The sequence below is a fragment of the Schistocerca gregaria genome, chromosome 6, assembly GCF_023897955.1.
Source record: "Schistocerca gregaria isolate iqSchGreg1 chromosome 6, iqSchGreg1.2, whole genome shotgun sequence".
NCBI lineage: Eukaryota > Metazoa > Arthropoda > Insecta > Orthoptera > Acrididae > Schistocerca > Schistocerca gregaria.
In genome coordinates, this window is record NC_064925.1 from 479,261,540 (window position 1) to 479,277,938 (window position 16,399).

The 16,399-nt window shown below is 43.4% G+C and overlaps 1 protein-coding gene across 1 annotated transcript in view; it reads right to left on the reverse strand.

Moving 5' to 3' along the window:
* LOC126278673 (DNA-binding protein D-ETS-6-like) overlaps positions 1-11,087 on the reverse strand; it is a 308,630-nt gene extending 297,543 nt beyond the window's left edge. The window contains exon 1 of the mRNA XM_049978911.1: positions 10,469-11,087. Coding sequence (XP_049834868.1) covers positions 10,469-11,060 — 592 coding nt within the window. The 5' untranslated portion in view covers positions 11,061-11,087. The remainder of the gene's footprint in view (positions 1-10,468) is intronic.
* Positions 11,088-16,399: the final 5,312 nt, after the last annotated feature.

The window sequence follows — 16,399 nt, forward strand, 5'->3', positions numbered from 1 at the left end:
TAACATAGAATGAAAATATGCGAGCTTGTGTGATCTCGGGTGGCATGACTGGTTGTGAATAATTATCTGTTGTCGTTGTTTTACGAAAAATATCGAATATGCGTCCAGATTTTTCTTTCAGGCGAATTTATGTTATGACCATAACATGATGTCAGAGGAGCAACGGCGTACATTACATAATTTACTACAAAAAATTATCCATAAAGTAAGTTATAATGCGCTGAGTTTATCTACAGATACGACTTGTTCCTACATCAAAATTACAATTATCACTAATGTATCCAATGTATGAAACTTCCGTTTTAGATACCTGAAAATGACCTAAGGCCGAAATTGTACAACCGTACATGAAATAAAAGAGAATGGTACCTGAAGGCTTCCAGAAATCTTTCAAAAAAATCCTCTACATGTTTAATCCATGTTTAAATACTAATATCTGAGACAGATCCGTCACATTTTAGCCACTGAGCGTGACACTTTTCTTATAACATCTTTATTGCCTTCCAGTTTGTGTGAACAGCTCGTGCTAACGCGGTAACTGTTGCTGTTTTACGCTCTTGAGTTCCTGGATTCGGCATTTTTTGTTTTCCTACTCGCCTCTAGATGTGTGCATTGTCATAATCATCATTATTATTTTATCATCATCGACGTGCAGGTCACCGAAGTGGCGTCAAATAAAAAGATTTGCGCCAAGCTCTAGAACCCCCGGCTAATAAAGCCATACGCACATTTCACGTCATTTTGCTGATACGCTAGCGAAGCCGTGGGTAACAGCTAGAATACAAACCTTATACAAACCTACTTCCATGCTAATACTATAAATGCGAAAGTAACTCTATCTCTTACGGTTTCACAACTAAACCAAAGAACCGATATCCATGACATTTGGCGTGAGATAACTTGAATGCTATGAAGAGGATAGACTACTTCCAAAGTGGTACAAGATATTTATCGATTTGAAGAATATTAGTCTAATTACGGAAAAACTTTATCATACTTGTGAAAATAAATTTTATTGGTTTTTATTTCTACGTAATATGAGTCAACGTAATCAATAAAATACTTATCTAATTCTCAACGTGTTAAAACCATACATCCACACTCATATCAGTATCATTAATTGCAAAAGTAATTTACGACACTACCGCATGACCGATTCCGACGGTATTTGATATGGTAATAGCCTGAACCCTGGGGAAGACCATAGTCTAATTTAGAAAGTTGTGTAATGTTTTAGAGTATTATTAACATTTTCAAATGTGATATACGTGAGTGGGTAACAAACCACTGGCGCGGTGGTCGACGATTCTTAGTGTTTACAGATTATTCCGTGACAGTGTGCAGCCAGTGTTATTGTGCGCGTGATTTGTGATATTGCATTCCTGAACAGTTTTGATGGAGATACAACAATAAAAATCGGACAGTAAGCTCGACAATCATGTTTAAAACTATTACTATAAGCCTCTCAAACGTAAGTCAGATTTAGGGCATAGTTCCAAGAGCGAAAGTTACTCGAGTCCAACAAACCTCAAAGTAACCTCGTGTCCTGCGGAACTTGGATGCAGAACGTCAGGAGCTATAGAGACATTAGAACAGTCACACAAGCCCGCCGTATTTCAGCCGCTGAGCGTCATGCAGTCTCTTACAGCTTCCAAGACGCTTGAAGATTCACAACAACGGCGTCATTTAAAGGCTGTACGACAAACACAGAGTCGTACATTTACATGTGGAACGTACGAGGCTTTTGGTGAGGCTTCACTTGATTATGATCTATTAATAGACTATTTTATCCTAAACTGGTCATCATAGGTGGATGGGTGAAAAATGTACGCACCACAACGCACTAAAATGGAAGGAAAAAACGCTTGGTATGTTTTGCTCTGGTGGTACAATCTCACACCCAGTACTAGGTTAGCCAGAGAAGCCCCTAAAAGCTCTACTTCTGTTCGAATGTAATGAATCGAGGGATTTTAAATATAATTAGCAAATACAGTTCACGCTCTCATATTCGACATACAGAAAAATGACAGAAACACTTTCATTATGTATCTACATACATTTTTCATACACACCCCTCTACACTCCCAAATACGCAGACATCTTGTAAAATTACTATCTTGCTTGCTGAATCATCACTCGTCATAACAAACTTACTGATATGCGAGCGAACCAGAGGGTAACGGCTAGTTGAATTATAGAGATTGCTCGATTGTAAACCGATTTTCTTAAGGACTAATCAAATGCTTTTCTTTTTTTTATTAACGAGTGCCTAGTCCATTAGGGCACACTGGCATCACTTTTAAGATTTGCTTGTCCTAATGCCAGTGACTGCAACTACCTTTTCATGAAAGTAATTCATACATTCATATAGAAGAGACAGCTCAAACATTAATTCACAGTATATTACTAATTATTTATTTTGGATGCTGAATCATCGTTAACGTAGAATACTGCACAAATATTTAATATTTTTACCACGAGTAACAAGAAGTTTGTTGTCACTTACTCTCCACTGAAGTAGTATCTGTCGTGCATTAAAATACGAGGCGCTCTAGTATGTGTCTTGTAATACGACAAATCGTCAACTACTTCTTTTATCGGTAAAAAAGGTTAGGGGTAAACGTAAAAGTGCCTATAGACCGAAATTTTGGAAAATTAATCTATGCTCTGTCTGGGAAATGATGTACTCTCAAAGTTAAAATTGAGAATAATTAAATTTAAAGCGAAGTGAAAGGGAATTGTAACTATTTAACAGGCTATATTTAATTATTGAAAACGCATAAAATATAAATGCCTTCCCATTGTAATACATTTAACAGGCTATATTTAATTATTGAAAACGCGTAAAATATAAATTCCTTCCCGTTGATATACATTTGGGCCGACTATACATTGCTACATATTGTTCATTTGTTTCACATGTCGCAGTTATGCAAATAAGCGAAGGAGTGGTAACCAGCATCACGAACTAATACATTGTAAAGACAACAACGACACAGCGATATATCATTACAGATTTCTCTTAACAGCCTATAATCTTAAGGGCCAATACTGGGTAAAATTACCGGTGAGTTCCACAAAACAACTAATCTACTTGTGGAAGTTTTGGAGTTTTGAATAATGCCGTTCTATTATTCACGGAAACGACAATTTTTCATTATTCAGTACTGCTGAAACTGGATTAATCTGGATATAAATGAAAAGCGCAATATGTTCCACAGTATGACATACACTATACTGTGCATTTCATCTACAACTGTTAAGTTGCTCTACCAAGAAGCGATGGAAAAATCAACACGAATTAATCTGATTAAAAATTTCTTCAACTACTATTAATCATTGGAAGATGATGGGTATTATGAGGATTTCACAAAGAAAATGTTATCAGCAAATGCAGTAGTAAGAGAAAACTTTCCTCAAGTAATACCATAAAAAATTAAAGAAACAAGCACGGAAGTAGAATGGATTTGATCGCTAGCTTTTGCACGGAAATTTGTTATTTTAGGAGTCTGCTCTGTGTAACAGACATTACTTCACACTGGGGTATTACAGGCCGAGTTAGAGTAACGTCTTAGAAAATGTATTCCTATCTGTGGGTCGTAATCACGGTTAATAACTGAGAATATTTGCAGATTATAATGGAAGGAACTGCATTAAATTATTATTCAAACAGTTATGAACGGCAAATGTTCCATTGAGAATAAATGGCAGAGGAGAGCATCTTCTAAAACTTATCGACCTATATATCGAAAATTTTACACATTTTTCTTACTCGGCCAAACATTTATAAAATAAGGTTTTGGAGATTTTGGATAGTGATAGACGCTACAGAGCACAATCAATCTGTGCTCTCGCCTCGCATTTTTCTACTAGTTTCGCCGATATTAAAAATGATAAAAAATAAATACGGTTTTCAAAGAGGAAAATGGCAAAATAGGATTAAATAATAAAGAAAATTGTGAAAGTTTAGCAAATTTTTTTGAAAAGTTGTTAAACTATCCAGTTCCAACAGATAATTAGAACTTCCAATGACACCTCAAAATCTAGAGGAAGATTTCCGGCCAACAGAGCTAGAAATTCATGAAGCCATCAAAACAGTCAAAAACAATAAAGCATGTGGTGAAGACTCCATTACAGCAGAATTATTGAAGTGGTCAGAACCAAAAATCATAAAGGATCTACAGCTGCTTTTTGAGAACATTTGGAAAACTGAAAAGATTTCAGTTGAATGAAAAACAGCATTAATCCACCCGCTACATGAAAAGGGAGACAAACAATATGTCAGTAACTACATAGGAGTGTCACTTCTGCCAGTGGCATACAAAATGTTATCAAAAATTCTCCCCAGCAGAGTGGTAGATACTTTAGACAAACAACTAGGAGAATATCAGGTTATCGAAAGGGAAGATCCTGTGCAGAACAAATTTTTAACTTAAAGTCAATAATTCGCCATAGAATGCTAACCAGCAAACCAATATTAGTGTCATTTATAGATTTAAAGAAAGCATTTGATTGTATAGACAGAGAAACGATAGATAAGGTCATTAGAGAATTTGGTGTTAAATCAAACCTAGCAAACATAATTCGGGAAACACTAACAGGTACAGTATCTAAATTCAACTTTATGGGAGAAGTAGCTCAGCCTTTTGAAATAAAAACTGGTGTTAGACAAGGCGATGGTTTATCATCTTTACTGTTTAACTGTGTTCTAGAAAAATTGTAAGGATCTGGAATTCGGAGCTAAAAAATCACCAAATTGAACCAATAACTCTGGGAAGGAAAACAAATGAAATTATGGTAACCTGCTTGGCTTTTGCGGATGATTTCGCATTACTTTCAGAAAACCTGACAGAAGCAGTTACTCAAATGAACATTCTAGAAAAAAAATTGGCAAACAGAACTATTCTCAAAATTTCAGCTGAAAAATCAAAATTCATATTAAAAATGCATAGAAACACAAATAGGTAAAATAGAGGGAGTGAATTAATTTAAATGTCTTGGAGAAACTATACAACAGAATGGACTAGAAAAATCTGCAATAGATGTAAGGATTAACAAAGTGGAAAGAGCATATGGTTTTACCAAAAATATTTACAACAAGAAATGTACATCTAGATAAACAAAACCAAAACACTGCACCACAGTGGTACGACCAGAATGTTTATATGGATCTGAATGCCTAACGATGAACTATAACAAGGACAAACTAGAGTTACTGGAAAGAAGAGTTATTAGAAAAATAATGGGTGCAATGAAAACTGCAGATGGTTGGAAAATAAGAAGTAACGAGGAGATCTACAAAAATATAGAGAAAATATCTGAAGTAATGGCCAAACGAAGATTAACCTTTTTTTGGACATCTCTACCGAATGGATGGAAACAGACTAACAAAACAAAATACTCTTATATTTCTGGAAGAAGAAATCGACAGTAGCATGGATTACAGAAGTAAGAAAAGATCTTGAAAGAAACAACATCAAAGAAGCAGAAATAGTAGAAAGAAACTGTTTTAGAAACAAAATACTAAAATTGGATGGCTTTTAAGGCAGAAGAAATAAAAAATCGGGAACAACATGGACAGAAGAAAGGAAGATACTTCATGGGGAGAAAATGAGGGAATACTGGAAAAATAGGAAACAACAACAAAGGAAGAAGAGGAACTGAAGTTGTTAACGTGATCCTGTGATCCTAGTTGAGCAATACGATTGCAAATAAATAAATAAAATAAAAAAACGTTTTTAATTCCAAATATTTGTACGATGTAATTTATGCAAGTAAATTAGCATTTGTTCGTAAGTAGGACGTTACATTATAGGCCTAAAACGAAATGTTGGGAGGAGGTTTCTTCATATTGGAGCTATACTTGCGAGTAATGTACGATCTTGCTGTGTGACGCTCGTTAGCGCTGCAAGAGATGGGGATCTTGAGAAGGAGTTGGCGAGGAGTGGGGAACGAGCGCGAACGGTTGCGAATACGGCGAGAAACGGCGCGCGGCTGCACGACGGAGCCTCCCGCACAAAGCTGGCGAGACCCGCACACAGGTGCATAGCGAGCGGCGGCCGCCTTGCTCCGCAGATTTCGCGCTAAGCCGCCGGCCCGACTGCGCGTTATGAGTTCGCGGAATGAGAAAGTCGCCGCGCCGACCAAGGACCCTCGAACTTGACCGGTCTCTCGCGCCGTCTGCGAGGTGGCGAAAGAACGCGGGCGGAGGCGACCGCCGCCGCGAGTCGCGCCGTGAAGCAACGTCTCGGAAGACGCGATCCGCCAGTGCGACCTGCTGACGAGAGAACACGGCGGCGCAGGCTGGAGCAAGTCTGGACAGGACAGGGCAGCTGCTCCCGGACACCAGAGCGGGGAACGGCGCCCAGGCCTGGCGGGATGCCGCGAGGGACGGCGCGGACGTATACGCATCTTTCCTTCTTTATTTCATTGGTGCCATGTCCCGCGCTGACGAAGCGTCGGCATGGTTAGGAACGGATTTGGCAAGGTTAGTGGAAAGGGGTGGCCAGATGTCCTTCCTGCCACCACCACGTACCCCCCGGGACGGTATTAGTGTACCCGTGCTGTCTGCGTCGAGTGTAATTCATGCAATAGTGCGAGCGTGTGCAGATGTCTGCGATTTCGTGTAACTGAGGCGGAACGTGGGGACCAGCCCTGTATTCACCTGGCGGGATGTGGAAAATCGCCTAAAAACCACATCCAGGCTGGCCGGCACACCGACCGACAAAACGGTAATCCACCGGGCGGATTCGATCCGGGGCCGTGCGCCTACCCGTGTCCAGGAAGCAACTCGTTAGCGCTCTCGGCTAACCTGGCGACGCATCTGCACTTGGAGAAACACAAAGTTTGCACGTCGAGGGCTTATTTTTGCATTCTCAAGCCACCCTCACAAAAAATCTGTCTGTTCTGTTAACTGATATTGGTCCACTGTTTTTAGTTACACACTTGTATTAGAGAGGTAGCGGCAATACCTAAAGTGTAAATATTTATTACTGATCTCCGATATCTTCACTTGATTTATCTCGACAGTTGATACGCCCTACGAATCCGCAGTTATGTTCAACAGGTTACGTTCGCTCATTGAGGAAAAATTTTGTCTCTGCCATTGGATTTTCAAATTCTATGTCAATAACCGATCTTCTATGTACTGGTGGGCCTGGATACCTTACAGGCACTCCGTGTCCATATGTGACAAGCAAATCAGCCTCCTGTTTCCATCTTTCCGTAAACGCTACTGGCTTTCTCAATCGTTGATTCACGGCATTTTGACAGAAGCCGACGACGGTATCTCTACGGTGCGTCCACTTGCCTACAGAGCACAATATGGGAATCGGCAAAGAGAACTTCAAAAATGTATGCTACTAATAAAAGCCACATCTGGAAAGCGTGTAAAACTGTATGAGAATAACTTTTGCTCTAAAAAAATAGAAACAAACTTCTATGTATATTTGGTAGAAAGAGAAAGGGAATAAAATGGAAAAATAGTAGGAAAACCACCTATAGCTCTGATGACTCTCAATGAAAGTACCTTACAGAGGATAAGGATTTTAGTAATCTACTCGTGTGTTTCGTAATTGAATTCGGACGATTGTTGTTAAGTTCTTCAGTGACAATTTGGCTTATTACACTGGATACTTAAGAAAACTTTGTTTTTAATTACACGTGAAGAAGGGAGCAACTGAATCCTTCGAAATAACAATAATCCTGCGAAATTTGATTTAACACTTTAAAATGGTGTAGTGTGCTTGTCAGAAATTCTTAGCAACGTCGAAACGGAAATAGACAGTATGAAAGACTCCACTAAAACGGCAAAAGGATTGGATCTAACTTCGGGGAGATAAATTGGTACAGGTAATTACCAAAATACGATCACAGAAAATATGAAGACAATTTTTAAAATCTATGCCATTTTCCCGGAGAATGTAGTGTCCTGTTCACTGCAGGTATGTACGTAGTATATACCACGTAGTGCCGTTCTCGGAAGTAGAGGGGTTCAGATCCGCATCTAGACTACATCTAGATTTTTGCGTGATTTCGCTATTTCAGGGTGGTGTCGCTGAATGAGCCAACTTATTCTCGTCTAGTCGAGCTAATCTTCCATATTAATTATCTGTCTGTGGCCTTCTCTTCTGGTAAAAATACTCTTGTATACAGAATTCTTCAGATGTAAAATTTCCCAATAGGTAGGGAGGTAGTGCCGAATGAGCAACAGTTTGATGGAAGCCACACTCGGGCTGTTCTATGTGTCGATACTCGGCAACACATGTTTGCATTGAGTTACATCGTATTTCTACATACACACAGGAAGTAGACGATTAAGTACGTTTCACCACACGTGTCAATCGCTTATTTAGCGGCGTGAAAGAGAAGTGAAAAAATCTGTAGGGACAAACTGCGACCGTAGCATGCGAGCCGCCGTCGCCGTGTACCGGTGGATACAGAGTACAGTGGTTTACGTTTCTCTCGTCCTATTCCACGGCAGATGTTTCACCTGATGCCTGGCTGTCATTACACCTCTATGTGTCGACTGGCTCGTTATGCCATCTACAAGTGAAAGAGCACTGTTTCAGAAGGGTTCGACCTCAGAATTGTAGGAGAAAGCCTGTTCGTGACGTACTTTCCTACTGTCTCTCGCGACACAATATTGACTGTTTCTGTTAGATGTTCGCTGTTGGCGTTCGTATGGGAATCTGCGTCCGACACTTGCTCTGTGATTTTCCTGACGTTTCGTCAGTACGAGTGGTCAGCGTTGCCAAAGAATCGTCCTCCAATGTCGGTGGTGATGAGGGTAAATCTTTGACAACACCAGCCAGTAGTGCTGGCGAAACAGAAAATTCCACTACACCCACCTCGCCATCTCACAGAAATACTCGCAGGAAGAAACCTAGCAAAAAGCCATATTTTTATAGCTTTAATTACTCCTAAATGCATTTGTTCGTCGATATATATTTTCATCGAACTCCGGAGTCGCCTTTTGTACTGTAACTTGTAGCTACTCGTACTTTTTTGCGGCTTTATACACACAGCACAAACACATTTAGCTTCGATGGCGCACCGCACCGTCGTTCGTGTGGGCCACTTTGGCAACATAAAGCTAGATACAAAGTAGCCGGTATTTGTATTTCTCGGTATAAGTTAGTCCACTGACACGGAGGTCAATCACCACTGTTGTTGTTATTGTAGTGGTCTTCACTCCTGAGACTGGTTTGATGTAGCTCTCCATGCTACTCTATCCTGTGCAAGCTTCTGCATCTCCCAGTACCTGCTGAAACCTACATCCTTCTGAATCTGCTTGGTGTATTCATATCTTGGTCTCCCTCTACGATTTTTACCCTCCACGCTGCCCTCCAATACTAAATTGGTGATCCCTTGATGCCACAGAACATATCCTACCAACCGATCCCTTCTTCTAGTCAAGTTGTGCCACACACTTCTCTTTTCCCCAATCCTATTCAACACCTCCTCATTACTTATGTGACAGGACTCTCACGGAGGTAATCCACGAACTCACCACAAGGCTATACAGAAACTCCAGACATTCACAGAACCCGTTTATTCTGAATCTGAGGAACTACGGTCACAACCATAGATGGAAACATAAAAGACCAAAAGACATACTTGTAAGGACCTAACATTTATGGCCAAGCATACGCAAACAGAAACATTACTGGATATCCAGCTGGAAGACACTGCCGAATAACTGGCACCACGCAGGGAAGCCGTACCGTACACTGGATGCAGACAAGCTCCACACATCCCCCACACAGTGAGATGATCTATGGCCGATCTCCCACAGCTGTATAACGATCTCGATTGTTCCAGGAATGTAGCGGCCGTAGCAACTGGGATACATCGCCATCGCTTGCCACGGTAATGATGCACGATACCCATACTAACAAACCCAACCTTGCATGAACTATCGCAGCTAGTAAGCCACTACTGTACTTACCACCCATCCCACTGTCGCAGAGGTTTCTTTTTCCCCACGGCACGAGCCATGGCACTTTTTTCCCTCTGCTCTTCAAATCGCTACCCTCACTCGCGTTTCGTCCACTATCACCTGATGGACCATGTTAATGCGTAGTCTTACCTAGACGCACGGATAACATCACAGCCCAGCATCCTGTGATCCGCTTACTAGATAACTAACATGTTTACGGAGGTGACAGTGGAGCTTTTTGTTTGGTCACCACGTTGGTGGGGGCGTGGAGGGGTCCCATCTCTTTTTTTTTTTTTTTTACCCATCTAATCTTCAGCATTCTTCTGTAGCACCACCACTATCGCGGGTAAATTCACCTTAAGAATTGATCCAGAAGATCTGGACAGTTTGTGTTTCGCACCACCACTGACGACACTCGAAACAATCTCCCGTCCGTCCGTACACCGCAGGTAGCGCGTGATCGACCGGAGCGTTTATCTGTCCACAAGAAGCGACGCGCTGCCGGCAGAGAGTGCAGTGCGGACCTACCTGCAGGGACGAGCACCAGCCTGTCCTCGTCGTCACCGTCGCCGCCGGCGTCACCCTCCGTCCGCCCCCGCCCGCCTCCGCCGGCGCCATCCGCAGCGGCCGTCGACGTGGACGGAGACGGTTCCCCGACAGTGCCGGCGCTGCCGGACTCGGAGGAAGGGCTCCGCGCCTGGGCGCCGAAGGGCGCGGTGGCGGGGGCGGAGGTGGAGGTGGAGGCCGCGTCGCAGCGCGCCAGCGGGGGCGGCCCGGCGACCGACAGCTCGCACGTGACGACGCCGCCCGCGATGCTGTCGGCGCTCTTGCTGCGGAAGACCTGCTGCTGCTGCTGCGGCGGCGCCGCGGCGCCGTCGACGCTGGAGGCGCGCACCACCGGCACCTGTGGCTGCGCGCGGAAGGCGCCGAGGAACGAGTCCGGGGGCGAGTAGTCGCCCCAGGCCGCGGAGAAGGGCGGCGCGGGAGGCAGCACCGCCGTGCCCGCGCCCTCGCTTCCTCCCGTGGCGAACGTCATGGCGGCGTCGGCAGGTGTGGTGACTGTGGCGGTGGAAGTGGTCACTGCGGGCCGGCTCCTCCTGCGTCGCGAGGCTCGCGGCATGCTTGCGCCATGGTCGGCCGCCGGCTCGGGACTGAGGCGGAGACGCCGGCCGCGGCCGCAGCGACGGCGTCTGAGTCACCGGCGGCCGCGTCAGGCGCTGCTACCGGGAACCGGCCTCGCGGCGGGCGGCAGCCGCGGCTCTGCTCTCAGCGCCGCAGCCCGGCCAGCCTCTGGCGGCGACTCACGGCCCCAAACTGCCAGCCGGCAGCGACGGGCTTATCTTCTGAACTCGGTCCAGTTCTCGATTCACTGGCGAGGGATACCGTCGTCTTCTTCCATTCTTGCGACACGGTCCCTCCTCTTCTTGATTAATTTGCTCAGTCCCACAGCATTCCGAATTCTTCCCTCACATGAGGGAGCGGTTCACAATCAAACATATCGATCCCAGCCGCGGTATGGTACTTTTCTTAACCGGTCATGGACCTTAAGCCTAAGTCTGCAGCTCGTGGTCGTGCGGTAGCGTTCTCGCTTCCCGCGCCCGGGTTCCCGGGTTCGATTCCCGGCGGGGTCAGGTATTTTCTCTGCCTCGTGATGACTGGGTGTCGTGTTATGTCCTTAGGTTAGTTAGGTATAAGTAGTTCTAAGTTCTAGGGGACTGATGATCATAGATATTAAGTCCCATAGTGCTCAGAGCCATTTGAACCATTTGAACGTTAAGCCCACGCACTTAAACGGCGTGAGTCTGAGGCAGACACCTACATGCACATGGGGGAAGAAGGTTCCCCAGAACACACTGTCTTTTTCTGCGTGAAATAAGTGAACAACAGACATACACTACACTTACAATACACAGAAACAGACATAAAAGTAGCATTAAGAGACGAAGAGCAATGGGCACAATTAAACGTATTCACAAACAGTGAAGATTCAAATGGTTCAAATGGCTCTAAGCACTACATCTACATCTACATGATTACTCTGCAATTCCCATTTAAGTGCCTGGCAGAGGGTTCATCGAACCACAATCATACTATCTCTCTACCATTCCACTCCCAAACAGCGCGCGGGAAAAACGAACACCTAAACCTTTCTGTTCGATCTCTGATTTCTCTTATTTTATTTTGATGATCACTCCTACCTATGTAGGTTGGGCTCAACAAAATATTTTCGCATTTGGAAGAGATAGTTGGTGGCTGAAATTTCGTAAATAGATCTCGCCGCGATCAATCCCACCTCGTAAGAATCCCACACCGCGCAGCAATATTCTAACAGAGGACGAACGAGTGTAGCGTAAGTTGTCTCTTTAGTGGACTTGTTGCATCTTCCAACTGTCCTGCCAATGAAATGCAACCTTTGGCTCGCCTTCCCCACAATATTATCTACGTGGTCTTTCCAACTGAAGTTGTTCGTAATTTTAACACCCAGGTACTTAGCTGAATTGACATTCCTTGAGAATTGCACTATTTATCGAGTAGTCGAATTCCAACGGATTTCTTTTGGAACTCATGTGGATCACCTCACACTTTTCGTTATTTAGCGTCAACTGCCACCTGCCACACCATACAGCAATCTTTTCTCAATCGCTTTGCAACTGATACTGGTCTTCGGATGACCTTACTAGATGGTAAATTACAGCATCATCTGCGAACAACCTAAGAGAACTGCTCAGATTGTCACCCAGGTCATTCATATAGATCAGGAACAGCAAAGGTCCCAGGACGCTTCCCTGGGGAACATCTGATATCACTTCAGTTTTACTCGATGATTTGCCGTCTATTACTACGAACTGCGACCTTCCTGACAGCAAATCACGAATCCAATCGCACAAGTGAGACGATACCCCACAGGCCCGCAGCTTGATTAGAAGTCGCTTGTGAGGAACGGTTTCAAAAGCTTTCCGGAAATCTAGAAATACGGAATCAGCTTGAGATTCCCTGTCGATAGCGGCCATTACTTCGTGCAAATAAAGAGCTAGCTGCGTTGCACAAGAGCGATGTTTTCTGAAACCATGCTGATTACGTGTCAATAGATCGTTCCCTTCGAGGTGATTCATAATGTTTGAATACAGTATGTGCTCCAAAACCCTGCTGCAGACCGACGTCAATGATACAGGTCTGTAGTTCGATGGATTACTCCTACTACCCTTCTTAAGCACTGGTGCCACCTGCGCAATTTTCCAATCTGTAGGTACAGATCTATAGGTGAGCGAGCGGTTGTATATGATTGCTAAGTAGGGAGCTATAGTATCAGCGTAATCTGAAAGGCCTCTTTAGGCAGTTTGTAGTTTTAGCGTGTTCCGAAGAAGGCGTGGTTATCCGCGCCGAAACCTAGGTCAACATCCGGTTTTTATTTACAGTCGAGGAAGATTCTTTATAATCATTAAATTATTCATGATTGCTGACGCGCTGCAATGTTAAAAGTTCTTAACTAACCTAAGGACGTCACACACATCCAGGTCCGAGTCAGCATCCGAACTTGCGACCGTAGCAGCAGCGCGGTTCCGGACTGAGCGCCTAGAACCGCTCGGTCACAGCGGCCGGCAACACATGAAGGGTACCTGCGAACATGACACAACAGACACGCCTATATGGAAGGTAACAACAATCTCCAGAGGGTGGACAGCGACACCCACAGTGACACTAACAGTACAAGTAGTGACAATGAAGAGGTACAGGAGGAGGAAGACGACATGTGATACTAAGTAAGCATAAGGTGCAGGCGACCTAGCCAAGAAATCACGAAATGCTGCACACGGATGAGCACCTAAACTAAATACATAGGATTAGTAATACAATTTCTCTGCTAATAACTAATTTGTGTTTGTGTGTGACTCTGTGTTAGTGTGTGTGCGAGTGTGTCTGTGACTGGCTGTCAACAGCTGGAAGAAACAATTTCGAGGTAGTGACCGTCAGTGACAATCGGTCATGGCGCTAACAAATCTCTCCTATCCTATCACCTTTTTATATTCTTCTTAAAAAAAGAACAAAATTTTATTTGTATTTCAGCCTTAAATTGTTGTTATTTTGAAACTTATTATTCTTTGTGAATGTTTCAGGTAAAACAACAGAAAAGAAAGCTGCAAAAAAGATGAAAAACGAAAATTGTAAGATGTACGACCTGCTTTAAAAGATCAGGTAAGAGTTCTATAATTTAATCATACAATGTAAGCTTCCACGGTCGGTGTTCTCTTCAGTTGAAACTTCCGCGCTGAGACGCGGTGGTCGATGTATAAAATTTCCACCTAACGTTTCGTCTCCATCTGCGGGAGACATCTCTGAGGTCGCCCGGCTGCTGCCACTGAGGCTCCAGGAACTCTAGCGCATAGAGGGCACCACCGGTCGTTATGTGATGCCGACGGTATGACTATCTTTGGAAGGCGTCCTCATTCTCGATTAAGAATAATCGATTGTCATTCTGCTAGCGCAACGTCGACTTCCACATTCTGTCCAACTTCAAACCTTCCTGTTTTCTATTAAAATTATTAAGGGGTTTGTGAATCTCTATTGCTTCTCTATACAAGCGCACATGATAATGGGATGTTCGTGTGGGAACGATTGTCTCATAAAATTTAATTTCGTGGTTCCCGTCTCGAAAAACATGCTCAGCTACGACCGATTTTTCGATGGAGACGAAACTTTAGGTGGAAATTTTATACATCGACCACGGCCTCTCAGCCCGGAAGTTTCAACTGAAGAGTTTTATAATTTGACAATAAATAAATAAATGTAGGCCCAATTCTTCTCTGATAGATTCCTCTGCCTGTCGGATACTGAGTACTATTCTAAGGATTTCTAACTTCGATGCTCGTGTTCTTTGTTCATTTCTTGTTTTTACGACTCACGATTCACTTCCGCATGTCACGGTTGGTACTGACACAGTTTTATAGAACTTTTGGTGCAGTAAAATGGAGACAGATGCAGAAAAAAGTAACTATACTATTCATTATCTCAAAAGTTACCCCGGCAACTGTCTACACATTCATCCCACCGTGAGGCGACACGGTAAATGCCTTCATGTAGAAGCGTTTGCCGCTGCCTACGGAACCACGTTTGTACCCTGGCGTACACCTCTTCTACCGAAGCAAATCGAGGGCCACGAATGTCTTTCTTGAGAGTTCCAAAAATATGGAAATCGATTTGGAACAGATCGTGACTCTATGGACAACGTGTGTGGGCTTTTGAATCAAACTTCTACAGCGTAATAAAAACGACAGGCGCCCCAGCTCCGCGAAAGTAATGAGAACCTTCCCTTGGCCGCAGGACCAGCCGTTCATTAACTTTCTGGAGCACGGCGTCACAATTAACGCACCGCGGTACGTGGACACTTTGCGGAAACTGAAGCGCGCCATCAAGTACGAACGCACGGGAATGTTGACGGGTGGATCTATTTTGTTATAGGGTAATGTCCGCCCACGTGTCCGCAGGGCTGCGTCAACTACGCCTCAAAAGATTCCCTGGGAAGCCCTTACACATCCCCCGTGCAGTCCTGGTCTCTCCCCGTCTGATTTCCATATTTAAGCGGCCCTGAAGAAGACGTTTTTGTTCGCCGATTTGCTTCAGACGACGAGCTGCACGGCTGGGTGCAATCAGAGTTTCCTAGGCGACCGCAAACGTTTCTGTATGACGGCACTCACCGTTTTGTCTCACAGTGGGATAAACGTATAAAAGTCGTGACGATTATCTTTGAAATAGTAAACAGTTTACTACTTTTTTCCATCTAACTCATTTTCATTTTACTGCTCCTTACAATAAAGTTCTAAAGGTTCCACAGCTGGTTTTGTTAATGTTATCAAATAACTTTATAATATTTTATTTGTCCAGTTCTATCACGAATGAGGTAGTATTTTCTAAGAAGGTAAACCAGTTAAATCTTTCTATTTTCTTATCATTAGTTATTATTTTGCTGCCAACTGGCTCCTGTTCCCTGAAAGCCATTTTTCTTTTCATTTATTGTTTTTTAAGATGCTGAGAGGCTATGTAACTTAGCTGTTGCAGATAAAATATGAGCTGCTGTTTGGAGTGTGTTCTCGCTATCAGCGACTACAATTTCATCATCAACCAAGAGTAATGTCATAGAATAGCTCCTTTCGTTGAAGTCATAAGTATAAAAACTTAATTTACGTATCCGTTGGTTCAGCATATCGTCGATGTAAATACTAAAAATTTATCGTAGACAAACTGCATTCTTGTTTTAATCCAAAATTTGTCTCGGTCTTAGATTTTACATTTCCTGCAATAGTGATATCTTATCCTTGATAGATGCTTTCTGCTTTCTTTGTTATACGCGGAGATATTGCTCTTTTGTTCAGTATCTACCATAGATTTTCTCTGTTTACTTTATCGGAAGCATTTCGCGTACCAGATGAACAGTAAAAGTCTCTCTGTTGAACTCTCTGTTTT